The following is a 25,953-nucleotide window of genomic DNA, read 5'->3' on the forward strand; positions in this document are numbered from 1 at the left end:
GAGAATTGCAAAAAAATAAGCATTTCACTCCCAGCCTCAGCACTAACTCAGTGAAGGCATCAGGCAAACCCAAACCCTGCATTTATTTCCCATTCAAGATTTGCCTTCAGATTAGCACTTCTAGTCCTGCCTCGCACTCTGCCATCAAACTTTTTTAAAAATCTAGGACTCCACATCTCTTCTCCATTGGATTTCTTTGCTGAAAGCTTCACCTGCGTTTCCCGCCGGTTCCTGCCGCTGCCCGGCCCGTCCGTTGTGGCGGCGGGAGGGGCCGGGCCGGGCCGGGCCGGGCGGTGCCGCGGGGCTGCCGCTAGAGGGGCCGGCCGGGAGAGCGCGGCCCGGAGCCCGCGGCCCCTCCCGCCCCACAGGTGGTGGAGGCAGCGCGGGCCGGGAGGGGCCGGCGGAAAGCTCCTCCTTCCTTCGGCTCCCGCTGCGGCTGCCCCCTGACTGCCCCCCGCATTGCCCGGCCTCCCCTCCCCAAACACCGCGGCGAGACGGGAAAAGCCGGCAAGAGCCGGCCCCCTCTGCGCTCCCAGCCCCGGCCCCCCGCCGCCTGGCACGGCGGAGGCGGGGCGTTCCTGCCCGGGGGGCGGCCGCAGCCGCCGGCTGCCCTTTCACCCCACCCTCCACCTGCTCGCCGCTTTTGTTTGGGAACGGGGGCGGAGGGGAGGCGCGGCCGTCTCTGCTGTGGGGGGGTGACCTGGGTACGGCCCCGGCCCCAGGGTGACTCGGGGCTCACGGACCTTCTCGCCGCCGCCTTTGTCTGGCGGCCGGCCCGGGGCTGCTCCCCTCTCCCCCCTCCTCCTCCTCGGCTGGGGGATCGCGCTGCGGGGCTGCCGCTCTCTGGGAGGGGCGAGCGGCTGCCCCGCTGGTGAAACGCGGCTTTCGTCCTCTTTCCGAGGCGAAGGGGAGGCGGGGGCGCCTCTCCCCGTCGCGCTCCTCCCAGCACCCCGCGTTGCTCGGCGGCTTTTGCCCCGCCGCCAAGTTGCCACAAGTTGGTGCCGCCCCCCCGCCGCCGGGCTCCGGCCTCGGCGTGAGACAATACCGCGGGCTGCGGGGGAGGAGGAAGGGGAGGGGGCGGGCGGAGCAGCCCTCTCTCGCCGCCGATGGGGCCGGGCCGGCCGGCGCTGCGGGGCGGGTAGGTGGCTCCGCGGGCGGCCGCCGGCTGGCGCGCACCGGGGAGCGGCCGGGAGAGGCGAGCCAGCCCCGGCGGCGACGGGCGCTCCATGGAGGACGTGGGGCTGCGGGGCGGACGGGAGCGGCTGGCCGTCGGCGACCCTCGGCTCGGCGGCGGGCTGGTGGAACCGGGGCCCGTCATGGTGATGGTGGAGCAGCGGGCAGCTGAGGGCTACAAGCTGGTGGAGGTGCAGCTGACCGGCGGGGCTCCCTGGGGCTTCACGGTGAAGGGCGGACGGGAGCACGGGGAGCCCCTCATCATCACCAAGGTGAGCGGCGCCGGGGCGGGGGGAGATGGGTCCGGCCGGCTCCATTTTGCCGTGCCCGCGGCGGTGACAGCCCGGCCGCGCCGCCCGCCCGCAGCCCGGGGCGCAGGTACCGCGGGGCAGCGCGCCCAGCGCAGGTGCCGCCGGGCCCGGAGCGCTCCGGGGCCCACGGCCGCCGCCAGCGCCCGGGGAGCGGTACCGGAGCGTACGGGCTCATCCCCGCAGCTCTGGGGGCAACAGGTTGCTGGGCGCAGGCAGCGTGGCGGCTCCGCTCGTACGCCCCGGTAAAGAGCTGGCGCCGTCGTTTTGGCGCTGGTAACTGGCTAGGGGACCCGAAACCCTCTGCTGGGCTGGTCCCTCCCTCCTCCCCTCCGGGCTCCTGGCGCAGAGGGCATGGAGACTGAAACTCGCGGCTCCGAGGCTGTTCTATCCGCTGCCGTTGCACTTGCAAATTCTAAGTAATTAGGATAGCCTTTGTTTGTCCCTTCTTCTTTAAACAAAAAGGTCTTGTGGACAAAGATCAAATCCATGCACCGAAGCCGAGTAGAGGAACATGCTTGGGTATATATGCACTATCTGGTTGCCTTCTTTTTTTCTCTTTTGTGTTTTTTTATTGGGTTTTTTTTCTTTTTTTTTCCTTGTCCTTTATAGCTTTACTCTCAGTGTACTGGACACAAGTTAAAGAAATGCTTCACGTTTTTTAGAATATTTTTTTCATCTGGATGTGTTTTGACTTAAGAGCCCCCATTCTCAGTAATTGTTGGTTTTTGCAGTTAAGACAGCTTTCATGTTGCACAGTGAAAGCACATGAAAATATATCCATATGTTGTAGTGAAAAAAAAAAGTCACATTAGCAAAGCACATTTTGCTCAAGATCTGTCAGAAAGTTATATATATATACTTTTGTCTCCAAGTCCTCCGGACTCTGCCTGTTCCCATTTTGAAAGTGCCAGAGAGTGTCAGAGGTCAACAAGTCCTGGTTTATCTGCAACAGAAATTTTACTAATCTTATTTTTCATCTGGTTTTGTTGTGAGTTTTCTAGTTGGTTCCCTTCTCCCACCCTTGAAACAACTGTGTTATGAACTTTCCCAGTGAGAACTTTTCAAACCATCTGTTTCTAGATCACTTCCCTAGTGCTGTTTTTCAGGGAACAACAGTCAGTGTCAGATGTATAGGCTGAAAAATGACTGCAAGAGTGTTGGCTGCTTACCACTGTCCTGAATTAGGGAACAGCAAAGCTGGGAGCATTTGAGAGAAGGAGAACAGAGCTATTTTTCTATGTGTGCACCAGCTATTAAGTTCCAATTCAAATAATTCCACCTTTCTGCTAATGGCTAATAAATGCTACATCTAAAGACTGATCAGTGATGCTTATTCATAATGTTACCTAGGCATTAAGTAACAGGCATAAGTATTTGTGGCATGAGGATGTGGCTGTGGTATGTGGAGAGAAGTGAGTGTGCCTGGGAACCTTTTAAACTGGGTCTGTTGCAAGGGAATAATTAAGGAACCACACAGCTGTGCCTCTGTGTGGAAGAGCAATCTGGGTCCATCTGTACAGACCTAGGATTAAATTTTGGAATATATTTCTGTTTGCCCTTGGATACAGTGGTATAGAAATAGTTTTGAAACCAGGGACTGAAACTTGTGTGCCCAGGACTACGATTTTTTTATCTGCAAAATTTTCCATCTTAATTTGGCCCACCCATCATGGTGTTTTGGTTTTTACTGTACTGCTTCTAGTGGTGGGAAGAATAATTTAAAAGAGAGTGGTTAAAGCAGCCCCTCCTTGCCGGAGATGTAAGGTTTCTCTCCTCTCAGCTGAAGAGAGCTCTGACCTTGTTACCCTGTTCCTGAGTGAGGATCATTGGGCTGCCAGGATGAGGAGATGCCATTTCACCAGCGCTTCTCTCTGTGGCACGTGTCCTTCCTTCTCAGGGGACTGATGGCTGGTCAGTGGGAGACCCAGGAAAACCCAGTGGACTAAATCCTTCAGGATGGCTGTGGAAAACCTGGGTTTGTGGATTGAATCTGTGTGTAAGCCTTAGCTGGCCATAAAGCTCTGTCTCACTCCAGTCCAGAGCATCTCTGGGGAAGTGAGGGTGGATGACGACAGCTGCCAGCTCTTCGAGGAATGTGACAAGGTGTGAATGGAGTCTCAGATAGCAGCTGCTTAAGGGGGATTTCCAAAATTCTGCTTGTCTCTGCGCTTTTACAGTCTCAAAAGCAAGATCAGCCTTTGAAGAAAGTTGCACCTTTATGTAAATGCTGGGAAGTCCGTGTTTGTAAATATTTGCCACTTTATTTAGCATATATGGCACAACTGCCAGAGAAGTAGCACCAAAAAATACTGTGATTGAAAAATTAATGAGTAAATACATGGTGTTCAGCACTTTCTCTGTAATAAGCTTCTCCATTTCTCTGGTGTGGCTATTTCACTTGCTGATAGGAAGGGAAATTTTTTACTACGGCTATCATGGGGAGAGTCTAGGCCAAACACTGGCAGCAACTATTTGAGAATATTTTAGAAATTAAGTCAATTAAAACAACAGTGTCTTTTGATCCACCAAACTGCCAATAATCAGAGAAAGCAAGGCAAGCTGAAGAGGAGAAAATGTGTTCAGCCTTGCCAGGGGTGTAAGTGTGTGCTCAGCTGCTGGAGTTTTGTCCCTGCTCATTGCAGCGGGGTTGCACTGGATGACCTTTAAAGGTCCCTTCCAGCCCAAACCATTCCATGATTGATGCTGTGAGGGAAGTGCTTTGCCCCGGAGAGGTCAGTGCTCAGTCACACTGCTGGTGCCCGGCACTTTCAGGGTGGGCAGCTTTCCCCATTCACAATAGCTTTTCTTCCTGTACCTGACACAAGACTTGGATAAATAGTCCAGAAATAGAACCAGGTAGGCAGAGTATCAAGTTCACCTGCTAGGCACAAGCCTTTTTTTAGTTTTTTTTTCCTTGCCCTTTTTGTTACTGCAGCAATAGGTACAGAGAAAAATGGTGCATGATACAGCTTGCTCGATCTTTAAACATAGCTGGTCGTTTAAAGCTTGCCCCACCCAAGTGCAAATGGTGTTGCTAATATTTAAGAAAAAAGTCTTTTAGCATTGTCACTGTGTTGCATACCACTATTTTTTAATGTCCCTTTAAAAAAATGCTTTACATTTTTTCTGATCTCTGCATGTGTGTGTGATAACATTCCAAAAAATTGCCCAAAGGCAGCTTGTTCTTGCCTAATTTGACATCTTAAAAGAAAGGACTTGCTTTTTATGGCAGCATGCATATTTCAACAAAAGGTGAAATGAGAACTTAGAGGACAATAATTAGAAGTCTCAGGAGCCTCAGCTTGTATTTTCCTCTTTTTTAGAGAAACAACATCTGAAGAGGGAGGTCTTATTGGAAATAATGAAAATGAAAGGCAGAGCGCTCAAGAGTGAATCTCTAGAAAATCTCCAATAGCTGCATTATCTTGATTACTTTTACTTTAAAAGTGCTCTTATCTGAGATGCCCAACTTGCAGTGTCAATCATACTATTGATTGTGGGTGGTGGGTAGAAAGTCGTTCCTCTTCCCGTGCTAACAATATCCTTAAGAACTCTGAAGTTGTTCTGCAGTCAGCTTTATCCATATTACATTAATAAATATGAGAACATTCTAGTCCATGCATTTCAAGAAAGATTGATGTATCATTTAAATGAATTTCTCTTTAGTATCAGCTTTACAAGAGCCTACAGCTATACCTCCTCAAGCTATGATCTCATTGCAGTCTAATCAAGGCTGAGCTTGGCTGGCATTTCAGCAAGATTTCCAAGTGAAACCTGGACTGTTGCAAGAAGTTTTGTTGTTGATTTAGTAGATAGAGTTCTTGTGTCCTGAATCAGTGCTGAATTCATGCCCCAGCTGGAGGTGCTGCCTTTTAAAAAGGAGTATCAGACTCAGAACTTTTATTTTCTTTATTCCACTGCACTTTCCTAATGTGCTCCTGTCTGCAGTTAGGTGTGAATTGTAATTTTTTAACCTAACAATCATTTAAATTGTATAAAGAAATGCTTCTCTGTTAACTGGCTGCATGACTTCTCCATGTGACTTGTATTAATTTGTTGTGTCAGTAGTAAGTGATTACTGTTTTAGTTAGATAATTCTTTATTTTTTGGCCTTAAACACATAACTAAAAGCAATTACTTGCATCACCATACTGCAACAATATTTAGAGTGTAAAAGAGCTTTATTTGATGCTGTATACAAATTTATTTAGAAAAAAGACCTAATCAAACACAAATACCAGTTTCTTCCCCCAAGTTAGGTGTTTGAAGTGAGCTGCACCGTTGTAGACACTAACAATTCTTAAACTTGGCTGTGAAGTTTGATGTCCACAAAACCAGCATTTACCAGTAATCCTGTGAAATTCCTGACTGCTTTGACTTAAATGCAGCCATTTGTGTAAATAGCTGATTTATAAGTTCTTAGGAGGCATTGTACTGTGGTCAAGAAAGAATTCTAATCTAGGTCTCTGTATCCCAACAAATTTCATTCACTTCCTTCAGTTCTAGAAAGATAATACATGGAGGATTATTCATGCTGTTTTGTTTTCTATTCATTTTCTGTTGGTCATCAAACCCAAGTAGAATTACTGACCTGTATGTGTCAGAATTTTAACAAGTGTATTAGTGAACAATTTTGGAAGAATGTATCAGATCATGTTCTATGTTTCTTTTGAAACATTTATTCAGCTTCTTATCTTGCAAGAGGGGCTTATGGTCTGAGTTGGATCTTTTTGTGTTGCTCAATTTGATAGTTGAGAAATACTAGGAAATGTGTTTAAAATGAATGTTTTAGGCTTGAAATAGTATAATGTAGCTATTTATATTTTTCCCCCTGCCAAATATGTTAAAGATTGGGCTTTTTTTTCAATGCTATAGAAACTGTTCTGGGTGGTGCTTTCCTTGGAGGCTGGTTATTAGATCCCAGGTTTCTGTTACTGGAAGAGAGGAGTTGGCTTGCTTTGATGCAGGAAGATCTTATTGCTTTTAATTTGGTAAGCTAGTTGATGAAGGGAATGGTCTCGATTTTAGTGCTTTAATGGCTAGTGAATGACCTCGTTAGTGTGACTGGTAATTGACTGGCAGAGTGGTGGAGCCCACCACCCTCATATGTGGTGTGGAGGTCTGAAGATTGGGAGGTTGGGTTTGCAGGGTTTTTTTGGTTTTGGGGTTTTGGGTTTTTTTTTGTTTTGGTTTGGGGTTTTTTTGGTTGATTTTTTTTGTGTGTGTGTTTGTTTGGTTTGGGTTTTTGGGGTTTTTGGTTTTTTTTGGTTTTTTTTTGTTGTTGTGGGTTTTTTTGTGTGGGTTTGTTTTTTTTTGGTGATTTGTTTTATTTTTGTGAGGGCTTTGACAGTTGAAATGGCACCAGTTTTGAAAGGTGCATTTAAAAGTTTTGTTGGATATTGCCACATGTGATCTAAAAGCTGTAAGGAGTTGAAATGAAAGGATAGTTTAAAGGCTTGTGACTTCAGAAGTCTCAAGTCAGTTGAGTGAGGTGTTTAGCAGTCAAACAGCGTGAGAGTGGGGTTTAATGGTGTGAGCCTGCAGTGCTGAAATTGCAGTCTTTGTGCATTTCACACTACATTTCAGGGGAGAAATCTTCCAGAGGACTCAGAGTGCTCTGTTTAAAATCTGAGCTAAGAAACTTTGTTACAACAAGTGAACTTCTAAGTTTTGGATATACTGGTTGGTTCCAAATTGCTTTTTATCTCCTCTGCATTTCCCTCTTTCAGCTACTTGGGCAAAAACTGTCAAATTTATCCTGATTTTTTTAGTTTGAAAGAAAACACAAACAGAATCATTCTGTGGAGTCTACCAGAAGAATTGTGTATTTTGTGGGAATAGTTACTGCACTAGGAGTGAGAGAGCTGGATTGACTCAATGTTTGGTCTGTTTAAAGAACAATTTAAACTTCTCTGGTTGTTAGTTCATACATATGTTAATGTGCGCTTTTCAGTATGAATTTTGGATGCTATCATAGACATAAATGTGGAAATAAGAGATCTGCAAGACACCTCTAGTTGTTCCTTGCTGTTATCAGAGATTTGCCAGTAATGCAATTTGTTATCTAGATATCCATCATGTTTATGGTTTTGTTTATTTCTTTTTTAAGAGGAAAACCAGTGTGGGTATGTGTGGTGTTTATGCATATGCTACATATGCTTTACTCAGTTACTCAATAGACTGCTTATTTTTATCTGCAGACCTTGGTTCATTGTGTGTTCTCCTGCTTAATGAGTGTTTAAAGTATGGGAATGTGGAAAGAATAAGGTAAATGGGAATTGAAACGTGGCTGTGAATAGATTAGAGGAAACAACTGTTTGGTAGTAACAAAGCCAGTATATTATTAGATGTGAGCTTCTTTCTTCTTAAGAAAAGCTGTTTGTATTTAGTCTTCCTATGTATTTGTAATCTATACATAGAATACCTAATATGTATATGGATCTAGTTCTGTGGGTCAGTTTGTCATAGAAGTTTGAGACAGGTCCTAGATATTAAGGAGATTTTTTACTTGCTGTGCATTTAAGAGATACAGTACATGAAGATTTTCACAGGTAAAGAAAAAATTAATGCAGTTATATTAAGACTTCATTTAATCTATGAGGACTTGCTTTCAGCTGTTTATTTTGAACCTATTTGGTATTGATGCCTCTCTATAAAACTTGAAATAATTCTCCACTTTTGGGTTTGGGCTTTCTTTTAGTTTGGGTTTTTTTGGGGGGTGTGTTTGGGGTGGGTTGCTTATCTTTAAGGTAAGAAACAACCTTGGAAGCTGTCTAATTCCATGTAGCAAAATATTTTCAGTTTCTAAAGGGTTATGCAGGAAGCATGCTGTGCTCTCCTTATCCCCTCATACCCTCTCCAAGAATATTATCACTACTCTGGGGGGAATTATTGGGAGTTGTAATTTTTATACTACTTCTAACTTCACAGATATGGTCATATACAAGCAAGAGATAATGTAAGGGTTTTGGAATGGGTAACTGAATGTTCTGTGTTTAAATGCATTCATTCAGTGACAGGAATAATCTACAAAGTTTTGAACGGGAATCAGTTTTCAAAAATCCGCTTGATGGAGTTGTGAAGGTGTTTGTACCCTCTGTGTGTGTTTTGGCCAGCAGCAGACTTCTGCTGGTGTTGGTCCGGGTTTCAGATGAATGTTTACTGCAAGGAGATAGTTTTGAAAAGCATTTTGTAGTATTTAAATTAGACAGGACTTAAGTGCTCTGAATTGCTTTCTGGAGATGCCTGCCCCTTGCTGTCAGCTGTGTGAGAAGCTGAGGAAACCCCTGGTTCCTCAGCACATACCTGGATCTTCCATGGGTACCTGTGGTAAGGTGAAATATTACTGAGCAAGATTGTCTCTGCATTTGCAGTGTGTGTGTGCCTATATCTAAAATATTTTTTAAGAGTTTATTTCTCTGATTGTTTCTGAGCATAGCTTTTCATTTTGGTTTATCAAGCTCATCAGGGGAGAGTTGTTACCTACCAAGGACAACATTTATGAACTTAGGAGAGACCTTCTTTCCTCTCTCCATAAATTAATACAGTATTAGTGTTTGGGCTCTGAATAATTCAGGGCATTTTTGGTAAGCACAGATCTCTTATTGCAGATAAGAGAATGGCATCTGCCACATAATTTTTTTGAGGTTTTTTTAGTGGCCTTCTTGTGTATCTGAAGGTCTTTGTGGTGTGCTGGACTCCCCCAGGCAGAAAGAGCCAACGTGCTGGTAGATGCTGGAAATGCAGCAAATTGCAGCTTTGAGAAACCAAATAGCTTGTGTCAGGTACACAATTCTTGGGTTGACTCTTAGAGTAGAAACAGATGGAGTTGAGTGTTTGATGATAGAAAAGAGGTGGTTATTTCAAAGTCCTCCAAACCCTGATGAAATGCCAAAATCTACTGAAAGGTTTGAGCTGTTTAGTCAAAAGCTCAGTAGTACTGGCACTGAGGGGAATGCCTCACATCCTGTCCCTGCACTTCTCCTACCTCACCCTTTATAGAAAGGAGGACTTCCCCTCTGCCACCAGCCCTGCTTTCTCTCCATGCAAATCTGTCCATTTCTAAATTGTTAGGTTCTTTGAAATGTTTAAATTCCTCCTACGTGCTTAGAAATATCTATTCACTGATATATGAGCTAGGAAACACATTATCACATTTCTTAGATACAGATTTTCTGAAGAACTGTACTTAATAATGAGGATTTTTTTTTAGAGAGGTAGAGTGGCCTATTTTTCAAGGTGGTACAAAAAAGGGTGGACAAATCTTAGTGTCTGAAAGCTAGAAATGGGTAACATACTTGGGAAATCTGCTTCAGTGTTGAGAGGCTGTATCCCTTTGGATAGCTATTAACAGAGCATGTTCATCCATTCTTGCAGTCATTTCTCTGCCTGAGTGACCTTTCAGAAGGAACATGGATCATGATTGAGGGTCTTCTTGCTGTTGTGATTGTAGGTGGCTTTATGGATCTTTTCTTTGCTGTTCTGTCAATCATGTTTATAAGTTTTAGATCATTTCTGTACTCACTGTACAGAAAATACTCTAGACTTGAGCTGTGCATTTGTGTAATTTAAAACAACTGGATGTTTAATGTTCTGTTAATAGCAGAGAGGCATCTCTGAGCAGTTTGGCAGAGTGTCTAAGAATGCTTTTGCTGATGTGTGAAGGTGAATTCAATTTAATTTTGTCGAAACTGCAGCATAACCTACTGAAACTTAAGTTTTTTTTTTAATAATGGAAATGCACAAACTTCATTAGAAATTATGCTTTGAGTGTTTGGATTTGTTTTTTTTTTTTTAATGAAAGAAGATCCATGTGAAACTTACTTGCAAAATATCCACAGCCTCTTAAAATGGCCAAACTTTTTAATTTTAGAGTAACAAGTTCTTCATCCTCAGTCCTCCTAGAATATTCTCTCTGTAATGGACTTGCAGTCAAGTCTGGATAGCTGAAGTAGGGAGAGATCTGTCAATGGGGAGCATGAAAGTACAGTAAATTTGTTCAGAAGTGATGCACAGGTACCTACTGCTGTACTCAAAATTGCAGTTTCAGTACTTTTCCTCTTCAGTAAAATATGCTTCTTCTCAAAAAAACCTTCACAAAGCTATACAAACAGATTATTTTGGGGCTTTTTCTCTCTCTTGAGATAAAACATTCTTTGCTACACAGTTGCTTTGAAGACTTCCACATAAATTATGAAATAAAGCAGTGTCTCCCAGTTTCCCAAATACATATAAACTAGTCAGAATTCTTTAGGAAATAAGCTTCTGATTTGGTGCAGTGAACACTGTTTGGGAATAGCAATACTTTATTTGGAAGCTGTGTATTTTTCATTAAAGTACTCCGGTATTTTAGGATAGTATCGTAGAAACATGGTTTAATGACAAAGGAAGTGAAGTGCTTCCTACACAGTGTCAGTTAGTCATCAGTGTGTTAATTTTCTTAAACAAATTACATGCAAAAATGGGCTTGTGGGTGTTTAGCTGGCTGATATCTGATGTAGTGAATTATACAACTGATGAGTATTTGGATTCTGGATAATGCAATAATTACAGTATTGCAATTTTTTTTCTTTTCTTTACAAATTCATATTTTGTTGACCCAGAAGAAAGCAGAACATTAGATTTTCAGCAGAAACATTTGCAGGTTTTTTTAATGGAATAGCAAAACATCCATTGCACAGCCATTCATTCAAGTAAAAGAAAGATACAAACATGCTGTGTGACATAAAGTAGTGTTTTATTGGGTGTTTATATGTGGAAAGAATTTTAGGATAGCAGGGAAAACTTGAAGCTTCATGTGTCTGTTAAACATAATTATTGTTTTGAATAGTTAACTCAAGACTTAAGAGAACTGTATACTTTAAAAAACAGCTTTTATAAACAGTTTTTAATCTTTTTCTTACATGACTATTTTGGTCAAGTGCCTTTATTTCCAAATAGAAAGGCTCCTGTAAAATTAAAAAACCAATGTCTTGTTCTGTGGGAGATATGATATAAATACTGAATTCTTTTAATTGCAACTCTCGTGTTATAATGCTTCTCCTAAATTTCAAAAAATTGGTAGAACACAACTTATAAGTTCTGAGGTAATTTTTTTCCCTTTTAAATTATGTATTCTTAACATGTATAGAACTTTTTGTACTTCTTATTCTTTTTCCTTTATCCTGTCTCATAAAAGGTAACATCAAAAAATTTGCTCCCCTACTTATAAAATGGAAACTCCTGTGATATATTGGTAAAATAAGTTTTTTCCTACATTTTTTACCTTCTGAGAACTTGCTGTTTTTCCTGACTGCTGTGGAAGATAGCTATCAGGAGCAGGGAGTAGGGCCGTGCCTTTTCTGACACCTTGGAGACCTGAGGAGTTTCTGTAATTACTCAGTCTTGTTAGGGAGGGGTGCAAGACAAGTCTTTTGTTGCTCAACTGAATGTCTTCTGTCTGATTCAGGAAATCATCATCTTAACAAATGCTGTAGCTGTGACCTGTTATGTCAGAGATGTTGGTGATCAGAATGTGCAAGTGAAGATGCATGTGGCTCTGGTGGTTGGTTGTTCCCTTGAAGCCAGTTAAGGGTCTGAGTTGGCAAAGCTTCATCAGAAGCAAAGAGCTGGAAATTTACTGCATTGAAAATTGGGAGATCTAGTAAATTAATTACCTCTTTTGCCGTGGGTTGCTTATGTACCTCTGTGGAATTGTGTCTGCTTTGCCTCTGATGATGAATAGAACTAATGCTATTTCACAGAAGTCTTGTTTCTCATGAAACAGACATGGTGCAGAAGGGCTGAGATATTACAGTGACAAAGACTTTTTTGTGTTTCTATTAAGACCTAGAACACAGATATTTGAAAACCCTTGGGATACACAGAGTTGTGTCAAAAGGCTGTACTAGGTGATTCTGTTCATTTTTCTTCACAGCAGACACAAATATTATCTCCAATGTTCATCATAAGTCATTACCAAAGTGTACAGTTAGGTCTGTGTTTACAAAATTAAACCCAGTATTTAACCAAAATGCACAGATACTTTTGGTGCTTCAGAAAGTAGAAGAGATGAATGGAGTGAGGTGACTCAGCATCTGAGTGTGAGGCAAAAAAACCCCAGAGTGTGGATTACTTATATAGTAGGTCAGCCAGCCATTTGAAACAATTATTGATAATAAAACTTCTTACGGAAATATATTTTTGTAGCCAAAATGAGTCCTTGCTGACCACTTGAATTTCCTTCAATTTCTGATGATTGTGACACACTTACAGCTCTGTAATAGAAAGATACTGTCAGTGATGAAGATTGATGATGGTTTCATCAATTGTCTAAGGTGATAGCACAACATACAAGTTTCAGCAAAATGAGGGGAGCATGTGCATGTTTTCTTCTAGCTGCAGACAAAATAAAATGTTTAGTTTGTCTGCCCATTACTAGCAGTAATTGGAGGCTACAAGGCTGCTGTCTGTATTGTGTCAATTGGTGCCATCACCCTGCATTTCAGCTTAAAGGTGTTGGGCTAGTGTAGGCTCCACCTTAAATCCACTGCTGCAAACATCGAGTCTTTAGCAACCTGGTTTATTTTGCTGAAAGCTGACTGGGGAAATGTTGCATGAGCAATTTAATTAACTGATTAGAGGGAGTGGAGATGAGCAGCAGGGAGTGGCAATATCATGGTATACAGTCACATGCTCTGCAGTCACTAACAGGCTTTAGTCCAGCTGACTTCCAGTGAAAATTAAATTCAAGTACCAAAATAATTTTGAAAATGCTTATCCCTGTTTCCTAACTTTTGAATTTTCATTAACAAGCAGTCTGAATCTGAAATGTGTTCACCTCTCTTCTGAGGACAAAATGGGCATAACAATTATTAATATCAGAGTAAAAAGAAAACTATTTTGCCTGTTTTTATTTTTGACTACCAAAAAATACTTGACATTTAACTATCTAGGGGAGCATGTTTGCTAAATCAGCAGTAAATTAAGTCATGACATACTATAGCTGGGTCTGCATCTCTTATAGGGACTTCTTTGCCTAAAACTGGAATTTTCTGTTCCATTTGATTGTTGCTGGCTGCAGTTTTTTATGGCCAAGTTTTCTTCTGAATTTGGAGAAATTTCTGTGAAGTTTTTTGGGCCTCTTGTTTTGATACTAAAGAAAATTTGTTTTATACCTTTCAATACCATACTGCTAGTAATTACTGCTTTAAAAAATGTTTTTGAACTTTGTACTGAATATCTTTTTTTATTTTTCTGATTTGTTTAAATCTGTTGACTCTGGATGCCCCATCCCTGGGAGTGTTCAAGGCTATGTTGGGTGGGTCTTTAAGCAATGTGATCTAGTGAAAGGTGTCCCTGCCCATGGCCAGGGTTTTGGAACGAGATGATCTTTAAGGTCTCTTCCAAACCAAACCATTCTATGATTCTTTTTGTCCATTAAATTTAGCATTAGCATGTTATTCTGCATGGTTGTAAGGAATCCGGGCTAGGGTTGTGTATATGTAACAATTACAGAAGTCTGAAATCATTTTACAGAGTGATTTGGTCTTTACATTTTAAATTCTTGTAATAGTTTTGGGGTTTTTTTGCTTTTACTTACTGTTTTTTTAAGAGAAGGAAAAAGAAAACTGGTATCCTAGTAGTGTCTATGTAATTTTATCAAACTAATTTTCCTGTGGGACTCAGCATTAGAAGGTGACTGGGGTACCTTGTGCAGTGGGTTTAGGTTTCTCCTTTGCCATAGCAATGTTTGGATTCAGGAACCTGGTCTCCAGGTTCTGGAGGGGATGTTTGTAATTTCTTCTTCTTTCTGGTGCTTGGGCTCAGAATTTTCTGAATTTCCTTTAACCCATTTGAGTGTTACCTCTTCTTACCTAAAAGTCTTTTTCCTTTGTCATTCTCTACCTGAGTGATTCTGAATTCCATTAAATAGCCAACATTTTCTTTCTTTACCTGCTTCTTTCACTATGCTATTTCATTACCTGACTCCAAAGCTTGTTCTACCTTTAAAGGCCAAAGCCTACAAAGTGTGAAGGACCTTCTCTCAGGACTTGCAGTTGATTGAGACTTCTAATAGCTGGGCACTTTCAAAGGTGAAGGGACACAAGGCGTGACATTGTGGATGCTGTCTGATTACTTCTTCCCCTGAAGCAGGGGCCACTAGAGTATTTCAAATGTAATTGCCAGTTTTAGTTCTTAACCTAAAGATTTCTTTTCATAATTTTATTTCTTCATTTGTTTCTTGGAACTGGATGAACCATTTCAGTTGAAATGTAAGAAAAATCAATGTTTGAATCTTATATGTACAGTGGAGAGTTTCTACCTAACTAATTGAACTATGGCAAATTCATCAACCACTGAAAGAAAATATGGTCTCATAATGGAAGCACTGAACAACTTTGATTAGTGAAGTGGTTAATACCACCTGTGGTTTATTACTGAAGTGGATCTTGGAGTAAGATGAGGACACAAGATGATTTTTGTAAAACCATGGCTTAGATACTACTTCATTAGAGAGGTATAATATGTAAATAAGAGCAACAAAATGATGTCTGTATTTTCTATACCATAAATTTAAATACAAATGAATAGGAACTCAAGAGCTTGCAGGAAGAACTGTGACTTTTATGTTTTTGTAGTTGTATTTGAAGTTAATCAGTCTGGTTTTTTTAGTTCAAAGCCAGAGTACACATAACAAACTGTGACCTGAAAAAGTATCCAGTGAATTTTGGTATGCAAGAGAGCACATTGTTTTTTCTCTATCTCTGTGAGTCAGGCAGCTAAAACATCTCTTCCAGCTTTAGTTTTGAGGACAAAAGTGAGTAGCAAGGTTAGAGGATGTTTTGTAGTGTTTGATGATAGTTGTCCATGTGCTGATTAAATTTTAGTAAACCACTAGAAAGATGCGTCTCCTTTCTGAGATATTGTGAGAGTTATTTCCCTTTCTGGTTAGGATGTGAGTTGAGGCAGAAGGATCATGACTAGGAGTAGTTAGGCATTTTAAACAGCAGAGCTAACTTTAATGTACAGTGTCAGAAAAGGAATTTTCCATTCTTCAGTACCTTATGCAAAGCTTGCAGTTTTGGAAGGAAAGCAGGAACACCTTATGACCCTCAGCATATTTGGGGGTTTGGTTTTGAGGTTTTTTGTTTTAAAAAAGTGACAGTTCAAATGCGTTTTGTTCTTATTTGATTTATGTTCACAGGTCCATTTCCTGAACTGACCAAAAAACTGATAATGGATGCCAGTTTCTTGAAAGGCTTCAAAGTTACATATTAAAATTAAATCTTGAAGTTCATAACCTTTGCTTACTGAATGCTGGAGCTGGTTCTCAAAGGAATGGGAAAACCCCCAAACCTGTAAGCTGTTACCTCAGTTATTGCACCTCAGTAATGCAGTGCAGGTTGTGCACATGAGATGGGGACTTCCCACCCCCCCCGAAGGCAAGAAGAGACCAAGGTTTTGAAGTGAAGTTGATGATGCAGTGGCAGTAAAAGAAGGGATAGTGCAGGGTTTTGGGTGTTACAGCCAAGGTTGCAGTCACCATAAATTGGCAGGTTTTTAAATCCTGGTGCTGACAATTGACACAAGCTTCCAGTTTATTAAAAGTATGTTGAAAATCTAGTATGGTGCTGGAAAACAGCCAAAGTTACTTAAAAACTGACAAAGTGTATTTTACTCAAGGAAATTGAAATACAGACCAAAATTCAATGGATTTTTAATATTAAGAAACTTGAAGACTTGGCCATGTTTGAAATAATAATAATAGTTTTTTCTACCCTTTAAGCAGTATGTCTTGGAACTTTGTTCTTATGTTTACTCTTGCTTGGTGGCTTGTTGCTGGTTTTTTTGTGGGTTTTGTTTTGTTTTTTTGAAAGATACTTGTTTAGTGCGAAAGAAGTTATTGGCTCGGTATCAGTGTACTTGGAAGAAGGTAGGTCAGAAATAAAGCTGGACTGTGAACTGATGGACCTTTTTAGTATGTTGTCCATTCACAGTTTCTGAAGAAACAGAAAATACATTGGGATTCAAAACCAAAAAGCTGGAGTTGTATGGTGGCAGAGTAAATTCTATTAAATCATAGGATCTGTAATCTGTCAAGTTGTCAAAGGGCAACTGAGCAATGAAAATTTTGACTGATCCCAAGTCTTACTTTTACTTCAAGTAAAGTACAGGGGAAAAAATGAGTTTTGTTTTGTATTGCATTGTGTTTGCAGGATACTCAGATGAAAATATGTGGCTTTGTTGATAGTTAAACACAGCTTTGAAATCCCTGTTTTTCATGATCGTAAGATTGTTTATATAAGATATGAGATCAGGTCCTTCTCTGAAATAGTACAATATTTTCATTTATCATGTGAACTCCAGATGACTTCTGAGATTATAGAGGATGGTGTTGGAATTTCTTTATATTCCTCCCCCCCCCCACCCCTTTTTTTTTAAGAACTTAGCTATAGCTTCAGTAGCTCTGGAGAAAAAATCAATAAGATTAGTTAGATGCAAGTAATAATTAAATGATTATGCCTAATGTCATATCTCTGTAGTTTTGAATAATGTATTATTTCCTGCTCTTCTTGGTGATTCTTAGTCTTATGCTCAGTGTCATAGTAGTGTTGGGAGGTAAAGGTCTCTTTGTGTGGCCTTCTCTGGGGTGTAGAAAAATTCTTAAAATTATCCATTCTCTTCACAAGAACCACCTTGGCAGTAAAAAAAACTCCTTAAAATCTTTAGTGTTGAAATCAAAATTGCATTTAATTTTAAATTTGAATTTCCTACTTTTCTCATTACTATACATTGTTTTTAATTCCTCCTCATAGAGTTTGAAGCAGTGTGTCTGATGATGTGTAAATGTATTTGGATCATAACGTGTTTTTAATGAAAACAACAGATTGAACAACCTGTTCTAGCAGAAGGTATCTGAGCCTGTGGCAGGGGGAGGAACTCGCTCTTCCAACCCAAACTATTCTGTGATGTGCTGTGCACTCCTAGGAAAATGCTTACAAGTTCTTTGGTGCTAAGGGTAAAACAAACCTCAGTGCCTATTTCTGCCAGGATACTCCTCTTGTTTGGGGTTGCTTTTGGGTGGAGACCTGAGGGTGTGCAGCAGCACTGGAGGTAATGATATGAGATGACAGTAGCAGCAACTTGTGGTTATCTCTGTGGCTGTATCAGTTTTGTGCTCCTAATTCTCCCAAGGAAACCTTCCCCTGGGCTGCTGTGTCACACTGGTGCTCTGTTGTAACCTGGCTGGGGCAGCCTGTGACTCCCTGAGCGTGCGATTTGTAGCAGGGCATGGTTTCTGGTTGCTTGGTAGTTTCAGAGGGAAAAATCTGCAGGAAATAAATGTGGCTAATAGATTTGCAAATGTGATGAGATCTTAACATGCAGGTCATGAACAATGATGATGTATTGGCTGCCCCACTGATGAGGAAAACATCTTGGTTTTGCCAATCAAAGATTTCCATTAAGGGCTAGACATATTTTTTCCTGATTTGTGGCAGTCTCTGTGTAATGATTGTTGCAGAAACATCTCTGTGTATTCTCAGAGAGCAGCTTCTAATTTGTTCCACATTTAAAATTTCATACATTTACAGACAACCAGTATTCTCAGGTCTTAAAGAACATACTCTGGTAGTTCACAGAGTGAAAAAGTAGTTATAGAGTCCTTCTGGAAAAGTTAGGAGACCAGTAATTTCAGTTGAAGATATGTTGCCTAGGAAGATTTCTGTTCATTTTATTTAGGTATACATTTATGGATTCACTGCAAGCAAGAGTAAAACTTATGAATTATTTTTATTTAGTCATTAGTTCATGTAATTTTGTTTTGCCACGACTTGGCCTTGGTATTCTGAGATTTTGCAAAAATTGAGTGTTTGTCAGCTTTATTTAGGGATTGGAGTTACAATTTCCTCATGAAGCTTTAAAATTCCCAGCTGAAATTCTTCTGTTCCATAAATGGTAACTGTTGGCACTGGTAGAGTCTGTTTGCGATGAGCCTCTGTCAGTATGTGCTGACAAAATGGTGATTTATCTACTGTCCAGTCCAAACCAGAGAGCCTGATAAGTTAGCAGTACTTTCCAGTCAGTAATATTTCCTTTTAATTTTTGATAAATAGCAATACAGATCTGTATCAATTAATTTCAAAAGCTTCTGTTTGACTCTAGGTTGTAAGTACACTCAAAATACTCTTAGTATTTATTTTATACTCTTAGTGCTCCACATAGAATGTTGCCATGAGTATCTCAGGCTAATTGGTACCACACAGTTTAAGGATTTTTTTAATATGTTGCTATATTTCCTTCATCATTCACTGTTTTGTCTTGTCTTCAGAGTTAGACCTCTGTTGTTTTTGTAGCTCCTTCATTTGAGATTGCCATCGTATGAATATCTGTTCTATGAATGCAGTCTTCCAGTACTGTTTTTCCAAACCTGTTTAGTCCTGAAAACAACATCTGTTGCTCTTGACTATCACCATGTTGCTTAGAGACATCATGACCTTATACCTCTTTCTGAAAACACCTTACCTGTAATTGTTGACAGCATCCTCTACTTTTAAATCAAAAAATAAATTACTTTTTGTTCTTCTTGACTTGCTAACATGCATTTTGTAGTAGCTGCTGTATAGGCAGCTTAATGTCCTCTGTGTTACAGCTTGATTTCCTCCATCTTCCTCCTTAGCATCATGAGACGGGGATATTGTCTGGGTGGGCACATCTCCTGTATCCAGGAACATGAGGGCAGCTGTACTGAGTAGGGACAAAGTCTACTGCACCTAATTTCCTGTTTGTGGAAGTAGCTATGGAATATTTCTGATAATAATAACTGAGGAACAGTTCTAAGAAGCAGAAGTATAATGTAATTTAAAAATTATTATTTTTAGTAGTAGTAGTAGTATTAGTATTTCCCTTTCTTTCACTTTTGATACAGTTTTTTAGTAGAAAGGTAGGGATGTCTGAATTGTTTGTGTTTAAGTTAATTAGCAAATTCATGGCAGGACACTTTTTTTTTTTTTTAAACTCACTGTATTTTTGAACTTTTGCCTTCCTTGGTATCTACTGGCAACATTTCCTATCTGCTTTTAAGAAAAAAATGATGCTATTTTACACAGCCAGCTATAGCTGGCTTTGTTATAAATCTGAGAAATAACTGTCTCGATTTTGTTTTGGATTCAAAATGTGTGTTACAGTCTATTATATAATAATTATTCTTGCTACATCTTTTCTAAGCTCAAGTCTGTCCTGATTAAATTCTCTTTGTGAAGATTTTGGGTCAGTATCTCTGACTAGCCTGTTCTGTGCTCTTATGTTCTAAATTCTGCCGGATCCTAGTTTGGGTGGGATTACATGAAACTTTCTGTTTACAGTAACATAGGGGATTCAATGACACAGGACCATCATGTGACTGAAAGAGAGCAAGCTGTTCCCTTTCTGGTCATTCCAGATGTTTTATTTACTTGTTTGGTGGTGACCACTGAACTGCTGTTTTCAGAGCACAGCAGACAGAGCATGATGCAAGTGATGATCTCTGGCATACCCAGAGAGCCTTGCCTTGGGTGGTATTTGTTGTGTGTGGGTGTGTGTGGAGTTTTGTGTGTCTGTTCCCTTATCTACAGTGACTTTAGGCAATTCAGTCATCATTGCATGGCTCTTTGCAGCCAGTGCAGCTTTGACTAAGCCAGGTAGTCTTACATCACTGACAAACTTTGTTCATCCTCTTGCAGATCAGTTGGAAACAAAATTACTGACAACAGCATGAACAAAACCCAGAACTAAAACTCCTAAAACCAGAAATACTGAACAGCACAGTCCATGGTGCAGATTCCAGTGAAATGCTTTTGGTATCCTTTCAATATTGTGAAACTGGTGGCCTTTTTATTTGTATCCCTTTTTTTCTCCTGACTGGCCTTTTAGAGAGTTATTTTTAATCCTATGACAGCATAGTTTCTTGTAAAAGTTTTGTTAAGAAACACCATCAAAAAAGCAAGAAACCCTCTCTGGGGAGAAAGAATTATCTGTACAATATACTGTACTTCTTTTCTGTTGAGTTGCAAATAATGTGACTCAACTCAAGACAGAAGCCTGCAGCAATCACCTTTTGCTGTTGCCTCCTGTGTTTTACTAATGCCATATCTTCTGTTGTGTGTAAATTGGTTGAAACTAGTAGTCATGGGCTTGCCTTCACTTTCTCTGCACTTTTTGTGGGGCTACTGTAGACATTAATATATTGATTTCATTTTGTGAGCTAGCAAGGTTGTTTTAAATGAGGGGTCCTACTCTGCAGTAGGAGTTGCTTTAAAATGTAGCCTAGTCTTGATTTTTTTGAAGGTTGTGGTCAGATTTTTTTCCTCCGTCTTGCTGTTACATCAGTGTGACTGTTCTTCTGATTCTCCATTTTGTAAGAAATTATTCTGGTATATGGGAATTTCTAGGTTTGTCACTAAAACTTTTTTTCCTTTAAAGTTCTACAGAATGCTCTACGTAACTGTTAGTGGCAATGCAGCATCTTGCTGTGTGAGTGTGTTTATTGCACATAAATTGTTACTCGGGATCTTTAGAGATTGTGAATGCAGATCTAAATTATTTATTTTGACTTCTCCAATCAAATACTGAGGCTCCCCTCTTGATCTCCAAAATTCTCTAGTTCAGTTCTTGACATTTGTTAGAATAGCAGCATTGTGACTTTAAGGGAGCAGGGAAGACTGTATACAAAATAAAGTTACATGATCCTGATGATTTTAGAGAGTGACCTGAAATAAAACCTGTCTTGCAGTGTGAGCAATGGGTTTATGCTCAGTGATGCCTAACCAAAAGCAGATTTTACAAGCAGCTGTATTTTCATTCTATCAGTGCTCTTGTACCTTGTTTATAAGACATAAACCTAATCCATTTTATGATCAGGGATATTTACCAGCACAATTTGAGCATTACTTCAGTGTTTGGGCTTTTGTGTGTGTGTAGTCTCATGGAATAACAGACAATAGCCTGTTTTTTGTTTTTATAAATTATTAAGTATTCTTTATTACTTAATTGGATAATTGACTTTGTCTTTCTAGGATGAAGCTGTTTCTCAGTAAGATAGTCCTATTTGTTAGACTTCTGTCCAACCAGTCCTGGATTTGTTGGACAGTCCTGTCCTAAGAACTTTTTCAGAATGTCTTCTGACTCTGAGGCTTGACATTTGATAATCACTGCGCCCAAACCCACCTGCATGTATTGATAATGCTTTCTGTGTTTCTTCAGTATGTTCAGTTTCTCTCTGTGGTGTCAAATTGCCTGGCTGTATTTGTTTTCTTTCATTTCTCCAAGTGCCTGGACAACATAATTCACTTATCTGGCATTGACTGGGTAGGAACATCATTTGCTTTTCTCAGGCACAGGGAAGCAGCGTGTCTTTTATTCTGCCTTAAAGCCAGAGTTACAATGTTGCTTCCCTTGTTTAAAGAAGGGTTGTGAGCTGTGAGTGAGCCTTTTGAAATGACAAGTCTTTGCATAATTATGGAGTTTTTTTTCAAGGCATCTTGTGCCAAAATAGAGATTATTGGAAAAAAGGGCATGTAAGGTTATGTTGTGAGCTAGATATTACCTGGATTCTGGGGCCTGGATTCTGTTTCAGGATTTGTTAAAGGCCCCCACTTCTTTCTTTGAATCTCATTTTGGCTAAAGAACCTTCTGTGCAAGATTCAGGCATTCTTTGTAATCTCCTTTTTCTGTTATTTTGTCACACCCTTGTTCACTTCCATGAACTCAGCTGTGCTTAGGAGAAAATATCATTGCTCCCAGCCTACTGTGTGGGCTGGCTGGTTGGAGAATACAGCAGGCTGGCACCTTAGCTGAGCTGTGGGCTTCATTTACTGTAAATGGGCTAATTAACCATGAGGTGCCATGTTTGTCTGTAGGGAAGCCACATATGGGTATGCCTGAGTTGCTTACAGTTTTCTGTTTCTGTCCATTGATTTTTTTGTAGTTAGATATAAGGAGGTAATAGTTGCGAAAAAAACCCTTAAAATAAAATGCAGAAAAATTGGCAGAACAACTATTTTGTGAAGTGCTCAACTTGTGCTCAGCATTTCTGGATGTTTTTAAAATATAATACTAGCTCAGATTTTTGTGTTTTGCTGTTGAATAACTGAGAACTGTGATTTGTTCTGGAGAGTCTTAATAAAGATTAATTGATGGCAGATCTGTGCTTTTTAACTCTTTCATGCAGAGAGACTTAACAAGCTAAGTATTCTGGTACTTTTGATGAAAGAATAGAGCAGCAGTTTATTATTACTACGGTTGAGGTAAATTGGGCTGTCTTAAGCTTGTCATTACAAACCCACTGTCTTTTGGCATTTGATTTTTTCTTCTCCTATTTGAAAGACAGAAAATTCTTGCAAAGTTTTTTCTAATTGCCAGACTTCTCTTCTGTAACTGTAAAATGGGACAAGCATTTAAAATCTCATACTAGCAATATTTGCATATCAGTCTGTTCATTAAAAGACAGAAATTTGCTTTCCAGCCTTATCATTTACTATTTTGTGCCATATGTAGCCAATTAAAAAAACAAGGTAAGAAAATATTGTTTGTTTTTTTTTTCTATATAAATAAATGGAAGAGAGCATAATAGCAGCCAAAGGAAACATACCTCCTTGATTGCAGCAAGGTTTGTTCAAAATAATAGGGTTTGTATTTTGTAAATGTTTGGTTTGCCTGTGATGTTTAAAGTTTTAGGCTCTTTAATGTATGTGGGTGCATACCAGGCTAAGTGTAAAATTTCAAAACCCATTGGTGGAAGTCTTCTAAGACAGGACCACCTGCTGTGTTTGCTGGGCTGTTTCAATTGCTCTGTTATGCAATTTCTTCTGTTGCAAGTTGAGGAAAACTGAGGAGGCCACTGGGTTAAAGTATTACTTGGCCTGAAGTGTTTATGCTGGTCACCATTTTCCTCATCTGGGAACAAAAAGTTTTAAGTCTTCTGGATCCACAGAATGATGGGTCCTTCTTTATGTGCATCCAACCAGCTGGTGTTTTGTGCATATTTATTCTCAGGTTTTAACGCTGAAGTAGCTGTCAAGGCTGTGTGTGAAGCTGGCTCTGCCACTCTAGTCATAGCTGGTTAGTGAAAATTGTTAAGAATAGTAAATTCTTCAGGCTTTGTAAGTGTCTTTATGTAAGTATTCTTGTGGGAATAGTGGGCATATGCAGAACTGTGTGGTAAATGGTAATAACGATAGCCAAGAAGCATCTGAGTCAGCACTGGAGATGATTGGAAAAATTCCTTTGTGTTGAGTGAGAAACTTTTGTTCAAAAAACTTTTCTTGTACTGAGAGGACAGTACTGCTCAGCGTACCTCTCATTTCACATCAGCCTTGTGTACGTACCTGTGGAAGAAAATCAGATTTGTGAACATAATCCCAATTATTTTGTTTTCTCTGTAAGGTGTCTGTGACTGCTGACTAGACCAAAAGTGTAGTCTAATGTGAACCTCCAGAGTTCATAAGCAAAATTGGGTCTTACCCTTTGTCCAGTCCTTCTCTGTAAAAGAAGGCCCCTCAAAGCTTTGTGATCACTGATGCAGGATGACTCATTGATGTCTGAGCCATTTAAAAAGGTTCCTTCTAGCAGCATTTCAAACAGCAGCTGCCTCTAGGAGCTGTTCTCCAGACTAAGGTGGTGCCAGTGTGGGAGACACAGAAATCAGCCTATGGGAACTGCTGTGTGCCCCCTTAGCCACAGTCACTGCTGGGCAAATACTGTCAGTTGATGAAATGTGCCCCTTGCAAGATGTAGTGAGGAAATCATGCTTTAATACAGCTTAAAGTACTGAGATAAATTAGAGGCAATTGAATGCCATTTTAGAGGCAACTCAAATGTGTTCTGCCACGTGGGTCTGTCACATTGTAAGGTCCCTGCAACAAAAGCACCGTGCTGAGCACTTACTCAGTAATGGAAAAGCAGTGGGTAAAGGGAGCATACAACCTGTTTGTAAGAAGCCCTGTGGATGTTGACTGTTGAGAATAGTTATAGGTTTAAAGGTCTTATTTTGTCCAACTCTGAGCTGGTTTTATATATAATAAATGGTTGGAGAAAGTCCATTTTGAGTGAAAAAGTGGCATGTCTAAATAAGAGGCATCTTCAGTTTCCACAAAGAAAGCATCTGTAGCTCACATTTTTTCACACGGAAAATAATGCTGCCTAGTTAGACTGGATTTCTTTTGCAACATTAGTCAGGAAATACTCTAGTGGCTAATGCTGTGGGTCAGTGCTAGGATGGGTGATTTAAAAGCCATTAGCTTGTGCATTCCTGGTTGTCTTTTCATAATTTTCATCACTCCTTATATTTAAAAATCTATCTGAAAATGGGTAACAAAGATGGAGATGATGTCCAGGTGGCAGAAATTGGTGGGTTAATCTTTCACAGAGATAATTTTAGTTTAGTTTTGTGGGGTTTTCTTTTCTTTTTTCCCCCTTTTTTTCTGTCCAAGTGTTTTTATTCTTCAGCTCTTAGTTGTAGTCAGTCCATGTCCTTTCTACCCCAGCCCCCAACTCAACACTGAAACGGCTCAAGGTCAAGAATTTGGCTGTTAAAGGAAACTGTTTTGTTTTGCATTAAGATTAATGGAGCTTTAAACTAACTAGGAGAGAGGAATTGTTCTGCTGAAATTATTAAACACATCCACTCTTTTCAGCAGACAAGTTTTTGTCCTCACAGTGCTGGAAATAAGTTTTTAACAGATTGCACGAGCAGTAAGATACTCAGTGCAAGTCTGTAATTCCATTTTTAAATGAAAACTGAGACTGGATATGTGTAAATGTGGCAATCACAATTAAAACTCAAGTAAACCCTTGTCCCTAGTAGTGCTCAGTAGGAGATCATTCAGTTAGAAATAACCTAAAATTATAGTCCTATGCCTTTGTTCATGTCTATGCTTTGTCTGATTGTTCTAACAATGATATGCTTGAAAAAGTGAACCACAGTCAGTATGATTTGATGGAAGCATGGAGAGAGAATGCAGTAAGGGCCTCTGAACCTTCCTTGTCTATTAAAAAGACATAATGGTTCCCACCTTTTGCTCTGAACATCTTCAGGAATCCTTTTGGGAGCAATATGGCAGCTGCTTAAGTAATTCTGGAACAGGAAAATCTCAAAGTAAAAATCAAGCAGAGGTGTTTTGTCAGCAGCATATTTTTCATTTTTATTAACTTCTGATGCTTTTCATTCCCCATCATCTTGGAGACACACCTTGGTGGGCATTCTGGCTGGCTTGTACAAGCCTTGAGAAATATGACCAGCAGCATTGCTCATGCCCTCTCTGTTTAATTCCATGTACAGTGTACAGTACTGGAGGTAAAATATGGTATTGCCAGTCTGTTCTGGCTCAACCCTGTAAACCTTTGGCTCACTACAACAGGCAATAACTTGCTAGCCTTCCTGGTGAGTAGGAGTTCATTGCACGTGTGCTGACCACAGGAGCATCCACTGTCATTTTTCACTGAGAGATTATGC

The 25,953-nt window shown here is 40.3% G+C and overlaps 2 protein-coding genes across 4 annotated transcripts in view; one reads left to right on the top strand and one right to left on the bottom strand.

Annotated features, from left to right (window-relative positions):
- Positions 1–310: 310 nt before the first annotated feature.
- Positions 311–1,228, bottom strand: LOC128934607 (translation initiation factor IF-2-like). The gene has a single exon (XM_054272329.1). The coding sequence runs from the start codon at positions 1,226–1,228 to the stop codon at positions 311–313; it is 918 nt and encodes a 305-aa protein (XP_054128304.1).
- Positions 1,220–25,953, top strand: part of SHROOM2 (shroom family member 2) — a 115,749-nt gene continuing 91,015 nt past the window's right edge. For all 3 annotated transcript variants that reach the window (XM_054271586.1, XM_054271587.1, XM_054271589.1), the window contains exon 1: positions 1,220–1,445. In XM_054271586.1, the coding sequence (XP_054127561.1) occupies positions 1,227–1,445 (219 nt within the window). In that variant the 5' untranslated portion in view covers positions 1,220–1,226. The remainder of the gene's footprint in view (positions 1,446–25,953) is intronic.

This window comes from Melozone crissalis, unplaced genomic scaffold (genome assembly GCF_028551555.1).
Source record: "Melozone crissalis strain CALT ecotype California unplaced genomic scaffold, PUWL_Pcris_2 ptg000013l_1, whole genome shotgun sequence".
NCBI lineage: Eukaryota > Metazoa > Chordata > Aves > Passeriformes > Passerellidae > Melozone > Melozone crissalis.

Coding starts and splice junctions, on each gene's coding strand:
- LOC128934607 (XM_054272329.1), bottom strand. CDS start 1,228: ATGGAGCGCCCGTCGCCGCCGGGGCTGGCTCGCCTCTCCCGGCCGCTC.